Source organism: Eptesicus fuscus, chromosome 2, assembly GCF_027574615.1.
Source record: "Eptesicus fuscus isolate TK198812 chromosome 2, DD_ASM_mEF_20220401, whole genome shotgun sequence".
Lineage (NCBI taxonomy): Eukaryota > Metazoa > Chordata > Mammalia > Chiroptera > Vespertilionidae > Eptesicus > Eptesicus fuscus.
Genome location: NC_072474.1, coordinates 83,512,224 through 83,519,474, shown reverse-complemented (window position 1 = coordinate 83,519,474; position 7,251 = coordinate 83,512,224). Strand labels below are relative to the sequence as shown.

At 35.3% G+C, this 7,251-nt stretch overlaps 1 protein-coding gene across 1 annotated transcript in view; it reads right to left on the bottom strand.

The window, feature by feature from the left end:
• The window catches only part of PPAT (phosphoribosyl pyrophosphate amidotransferase), a 30,655-nt gene continuing 23,404 nt past the window's right edge, over window positions 1–7,251 (bottom strand). The window contains exons 8-11 of the mRNA XM_054728875.1: window positions 6,849–6,976; window positions 5,264–5,485; window positions 3,537–3,657; window positions 1–2,343 (exon numbers count right to left, since the gene is read on the bottom strand). Coding sequence (XP_054584850.1) covers window positions 2,147–2,343; window positions 3,537–3,657; window positions 5,264–5,485; window positions 6,849–6,976 — 668 coding nt within the window. The 3' untranslated portion in view covers window positions 1–2,146. The remainder of the gene's footprint in view (window positions 2,344–3,536; window positions 3,658–5,263; window positions 5,486–6,848; window positions 6,977–7,251) is intronic.

The following is a 7,251-nucleotide window of genomic DNA, read 5'->3' as shown; positions in this document are numbered from 1 at the left end:
CACATTTAAACATATTTAATTACATATATTTTTCACCAGCACATCACAATGAAGTCACAAAAAAGTAGACTTAGTTCAGTTCACAATATAGATCTGTGAAAACACATTTTTCATCTCTGAAGTTTACATACTCTACTTGTATAACTTTAAAGCAGTTAAACATTTCAGATTAAATTGGTAAAAAAATGTAATTCAGACGTCAGAAACTTGTGAAATAAAAGGCCATGATGGAGAAACATTAAAAAATTTGAAGAATTACCAAATTGTCACAGTACATTATTTCATTATAAAAGCATTTCAATAAAACAAAAACTATGGAACACAAAAGTCAAATAAGAGATTTTGGTTTAGCACTTTCCCTGAGACTCGTTTTTAAAAACCAAATGTAAGTAAGGCTGTTCAAAACTGACCCATAAGTCTTGCCTCCTTCATACTGCTATGAGGAATACATTGAAGACAAGAGGCTATACACTCAAATGGTCCCAGGGTTTTATTTAAATGCAGCTTGCTTGTGTCACTGCCACAGGGTTACCTGACCCATTGCTGCCTGATGTTCTTCGTCTTAAAGAGCTGTCAGGATTTTTTCTTGGCCTACCATAATACAACACGTGAGACTACATAGCAAATGAAGACAAAGAGATTTGTTACTAATAAATATTAAATTTCCCAAATGGATTTGGAAACAATATACATCAAATTACGGTAACAATAACACAGAACACTCTTCTGTTTTAAAAATCTTACAAAAATAGGAATTGGAGGCAAGTTGTCTTAAAATTTTAAATCTCAGATGTTACAAGAAAAAAAAACTTCAAAAAAATCAAATTCGTTAGTCCCACTAAAACTAAGTACAAAAAGTGGTAAGTTGATGTTTGGAATTAGATGAGCATGCTAATTCCAAAAAAGTAGTTGGCTTCCTGTTCCTTTAATAAAATTGGTCCCTATAGTTCTTCTACTTGATCATTTAATTGCAATGACATGAATGTGTATATACATATAGGTGTATATATGCTTGCAAGTGATCAAGTAAGAATTAAAGGTTTATTAGAACCTAAAATTTTATTTTTTACTTCAAACGCACGAGGTTCCTTGCTGGGCTTTATACTATCAGAACACTAAGTAGTATGGATCACAATTTCTAGTCAAACTTTTTCCACATATTTTTACAATCATTCTTAGGGCATCTCAAAGGCAGGTGGCAAAGTTCGACTAAACTGGGTATCTCCCTTCATCATAATGAAATCTCGATTGCAATCTAACAGCCAACATTTCAAAAAATAATGATCATGCAGTATCTTAAATACAGGTGTGAAATGTTGGCTCTACCCACCAAGAATATGACACATTCACATTCCTATTAATTATTTAATTTAGTAATGCCAGTACCCCATTGCACAGGTTGGGAAAAGTGAGGCACAAAAAAGCATTTAAAAAAATTGTCTAAAGTTAGACAAGGAAGCCAAGGTCATAACTATAACCAGAACTCTAGAGGCTTGACACCGTTAGGCTATAATAGATGAAAAATTTGCATGAAATATTATATTTAACTTACTTGTCCTGTTTGTATCACACCATCTTAGTCTAACTGCTTGCAAACTCTTTGAAGCATGGATCTGGCAAATGCCTCTTACCACCTGCCCTCTTTGACCAGGTGAAAATGGCTAGCTGATGCTTGTGTTAAAAAAAGAATACCAATATTGTTGTGTTATCTGCAACTAGCAAGATTCAATTATGAAAATATTCCATAATGAACTTTAGTAACTCTCAAGAGACATTCCACAAAACTCTGTAAGAATTTGTGGAAAGATATAGTACCTGGAAATCCCCTCTAAAACAGAAAATTTACCCATCCTTTACATTACTGTTGATGATCTCATAACTGATAGCCTCAAAGTACTAAATAACTAAGTAAAAATGAAAGGATTATCCAAGTTCCTAGATAACACCAAAATATTTATCTAGGCTTATTAAAGAGAGGATAGCACTTTGGTACCCTTTTCAGGAAAAATAAAACATCTCAAAAACTTATACGTAACCATGTGGCGTTTACATTGTACCAACTGAGGAACACTAAATGGATAAGGTGTAACCACTATAACTTCTTAACCAACTTTATATCTTGAAACATTGTATCTACCCCTATCAGCTACCAATCCAGCTCCACAGGGTATTTTCCAGTGAGACAAGCTGTACAGTGGCCGTTCTTTTCAAAGCATTCCAGACCATTCCCGTTTTCCTGAATCATAATGTCTTGCTTTCCCATTTTCTGTTTTTTAAATGTTATCCCTTCTTGTACTGATGAAACCAGTCCTTCTACTGACAGATATACAACACTATTTGCTCCTGTAGGGGGAAAGAGGGAAAAAGAAAAAGGAATGAGACTTCTTTTGGAAAGTAAGAACTGGCCCTGACTGGGTATGTCAAGTGGTTAGAGCATGGTCTTCATACACCAAGGTTGCCAGTTCAATATGTGGTCAGGGCATAAAGGAACACCAGCTATAAACAAGTGTGGAGGCAGGTACCAAGGCACACAGGCTGAACATCTGAGCTGTTAAAATAGTTTTTACCTCACCTGAATTAAAAAAGCAAATGTCCTATCCAGGGTAACATAGATCTCCAAGTCTCCTGACCTCATTATTAAAGACTAGTGACCCGGTGCACGAAATTCGTGCACATTAAAAGGGAATTAATTAGAGGCAATATTTTAATATTGCTACTTGCCCTTTCTCTATAATAAGTGTCAGAGATGAAAGAAAATTAGTAAAATGTATATGAAAATCTTCCTCCTGTCAGAGTCTGGGTGTACCACAGGAACCAGAGCCAACTCCCCACCCACCCATGTGCGCCTGGACATTGTTCGAGACCCAGATCTGGCCAGCCCCACCTCCATTGGGCTAGATCCAGACCCAGCTGGCCCCACCTCCCCCCATCAAGCCCCGCCAGGTGAGGGGCGAAGCCTCAGGTCCCCTGCCCCAGCCCAGCACCACACAGTCTCAGGTCCCTGCTGATTGCTCATTAAGGCTCGTTATGGGAACTTGGCCTCTGCTGTGGGCACAGCCATCTTGTGTTACAGAATCCCTGCCTCCGCTATGGGCGCATCCATCTTGTTATGGCGTGATGTTCAATTTGCACAGTCCCTCTTTATTAGATAGGATAAACCTACATAAGCTGTTCATTCTGTTTGTATCCACATTCAAATTTTTCTACTAGAATCTGTGGTGAAATCGTGTGGTTTTTTTCTTGGGATCTGACTTTGAGAGGCTTAACTGATATGCATGCAGTTTCCTCTATCTGGAAAGCCTTTCATCCTTTTTTTTTTCTCCTCATCTCACCTTGATCTAACTCTCCTACACAGCACTCACTATGGTGTACACACCCAGCACCCTCACTATTCAGAATAGTGTTCAATATCTGCTCAACATACACAACCTCTACTTTTAACAAATATTTAATACTCTTTTAGTAAGATTGATAAGCTTTGGATTTTCTGTTAATAAATGAATAAATATAAAGTTTATAGAAACTTTAATACCTACCTAGATATTCAGCAAGATGTTCAAATTCTGGTTTATTAGCAATAAGCTCTTCTTTTGTTGGTATGTTTATTCCCATGAAGCATGGATATTTAATTGGTGGTGAAGCTACTCGAATGTGTACCTTGGAAAGAAATCATTTCACACATTATTTTAACATTAATTGTAAAACAATTATGCAAAATTCTTTCACTGACAAATGCAACATAAAATTGTTTCATAGAATATTTAATAACATACATGAAATGAAGCAAAATGTAAAAATTTTAATTTGTTTATTGATTTGAGAGAGAGAGAGAGATCCATTTTTGTTGTTCCACTCATTTATGCATTCATTGGTTGATTCACTATGCCCTAACTGGGAATTGAACCCACAACTTTGACATATGGGAATGCTGCTCCATCCAACTGAACTATCCAGCCAGGGCCTCAAACTACAAAATTTCTTTCATTGAATACTAGACAAAAAAGAATCCTGCCTCTTACTTTACTTTTTCAAAAAGAAAAATAACCAACTATCAGAGTTTAACAAAAAACCTACAAAGAGCTATTTTTGTCTACTGTTTTCTGCCTTTATCATGTACATATGCATGGATGTAATCAGTGTCCACATTAAATGTTTACCATTCTTATAACAGCAAATATTTTCCCAAATTATGCAGTCTTCATTATAGTTTTTAATGGTTGTATCATATTTCATCATATGTATCAATTTACTAAACTGTTTCCTACTGGTAGATATACAGGGTGGGCAAAGGCAGGTTTACAGTTGTTAGTGTGGAAAATAACACAGTAATTAATAATACTACCAGAATAAACTCTGTGTTTCATGTACTCACAACTATAAACCTATTTTGCCACATCCTATGTATATAAGCCATTGTTACTTCTTTCGTATTGTCCATTCTTTTTTACTACTGTAATAGGTATTGAATTTACTTTATACCTCTTTGTTTTTATTATATAATTTTCATAGAATTCCAGGTTAGCATAATCATAATCACAGTCATAAAAAAGGATGGAAAATCTTAATTATCTTGGAAGCTCTCTAAATGTACTATGATACTGCTTCCTATACTTGCTTTCTTCTACAATACATTTTATTTTTAAGTCGATATCTCATTTGAATTATTGAAATATTTAGAGTTAGAATAAGCTTTGAGATTTAAAAATGTAAACTGATGTATCACTAGGGTTTGTTCTACATTTTCAGAAAAGAAAGTAATCACTACTGTAAAAATTTAACAAGTACTCTATTGTGTGGCTTTTGTCAGTTTTTTAATTAATTTAAAAAATTTTTAAATAATTTTTATTGATTTCAGAGAGGAAGGAAGAGAGATAGAAACATTAATGATGAGAGAGAATCATTGATTGGCTGCCTCCTGCATACCCCCTCCTGGGGATTGAGCCCGCAACCCAGGCATGTGCCCTTGACCAGAATTGAACCCAGAACCCTTCAGTCCACGGGCTGATGCTCTATCCACTGAGCCAAACCGGCTAGGACTATATTGAGCTTTTTAATGTATTAAGGATTAAATTAGTATGTAGCTTAAGAGTGGTCATTACATATTTTCCACATTGCTACAGTTATTCCTAAACACACATAATTAGAAAAATGTCAACTTACTATAATGAACTATGCACTTGCACTCACTGTCCTGAATTGCAATTTCTATGCCAGTACCATATTATTAACTATTGGTGGTTTTGGATGCTTTAATTTTACTTACCTCTTTTGCACCAGATTCTTTCAGCAATCTGATTATGGGTGAGATGGTATTGCCTCTCACAATTGAATCATCTATAAGAACAATTCTTTTGCCTTTAAAGTTGTCTGACAATACTCCAAATTTTTTTGCAACACCAAGTTGTCTTAGCCTCATATTTGGCTGAATGAAGGTTCTTCCTACATACCGATTTTTACATAGCACCTCTACATATGGAAGCCCACACTGATAGAGAATAAATAAAAGGATAATTAGCAGCAATACACAGGAAACTTTAGGTTTCTATTTTCTCTAGGTCATTCTTTAATATGTACATAAAAATTTAAAATGTGGTTGTTATTCTGAACTCTCCATTATGAGATTACAATTTTCCTTAATTACTTAAACTGTAGGGGGAAAGGACAAAAAAAAAATCACTGAAAGTAATATACTTGGTGGGAAAACCAATTCACTTTATTAGAATTTGTAATACTTCTCTCTTAAATATTATTATTTCTTTATCTTGGAAGAGAACACTAAGCATGTGAAGACATATCAAAGAACAAATCACTGTCAGAAAAACTAACATATTTGAAAATTATCAGAAAGAAATTAAAACCAATAGGCTAAGGAAATGCTTTTCGCACCATTTATCCATCTTTCAGGCAATACTTCTCTAAAATCTGTGCACATTATTTCTTTAAAAAAATGAATAAATTAAGCTTTCCAACATAGTGAATGTTGAATATTATATCCCAGAACCACTATCTATAATAATAAAAGCGTAATATGCTAATTAGACCAGACAACCTTTTGGACGAAGCTGGGCTTTGAGGGAAGCCTGGGTCCTGGGTGCCTGCCAGCAGCCGGAGGAAAGCCCAGGTCCCGGGTACCAGAGGGAAGCTGGTGCTGGCAGCCAGGGGAAGGAAGGCCTACTCTTGCACGAATTTCATGCATCGGGCTTCTAGTAATTTTATAATCTACCGTTATAAAAAATATGAAATTAAGCATAGTACTAAGAACAGTACACAAAATGAACATAAATGGCTTTATTACCACGTATGCTCAATAAAAAAATGAATATACCAGTGGCTTGTGATGGTACTTCAAGATGTAGGTTTTAAAAATAAGTAAATATTACCACTAATGTCTATATATATCCATGACATTATCTTTTTAAAATGAAGATCATTCTCCTAGTCTTCAGGTGAAGTTTTTTGTGGACTCCACTAAAATAGTACCATGGAATGGAAAGGCTGGGAAATAAGTAACTTGTAAAGAAACTAACATGTTCTTTTTCTTTTTTACTTACAATAAACTAATGAGTTTCTCTTTTGATTTTATTATTTAAAGATGTTTCTATTGATTTGAGAGGGAGAGAGAGAGAAACATCATCGATCAGCTGCCTCCTCAGCCCCCTATTGGGGATAGAGCCAACAACCAGGCATGTGCGCCCTGACGGGGAATTGAACCAGTGACCTTTTGGTGCATGGGATGATTGATGCTCAACCAACTGAGCCACATCACTTGGGTAATGAGTTTCTCTTTATAGGGAAGGATTTCTAATTCCAGAGCTAAAAGAACAATTCACTGAGTGTTAAGAAAATACCTTTCCAGCATAACCAAGAGCAGCGGGCGTAGCAGATTCCGGGACAGTGCTAACCAAATCTGCATCCACAGGTGCTTCAATTGCCAGCTGCTGACCACAACGGAATCTTACTGTGTAAACCATTTGGTCTGGAATGTTTGAAAAGGAAATAGATTACTTTTACATAGTATAACAGGTATAATATCTAAGAAACTAGCTTGTTAGAACTCTACAAATTGGATATAAAAAACAAACAAGAATTACAAAAACACTAAAGTGGAAATACATAAACTGGGGAATTCATTATTTTTTAAAAGTGACTTTCATGCATATCTGAAAATCATAATCCTGACTCCTGAGAGGAAAACAACATCCAAGAGTCAGATTAAAAGACAAAATTGTGATCTTATGACTTTTAGGCTCA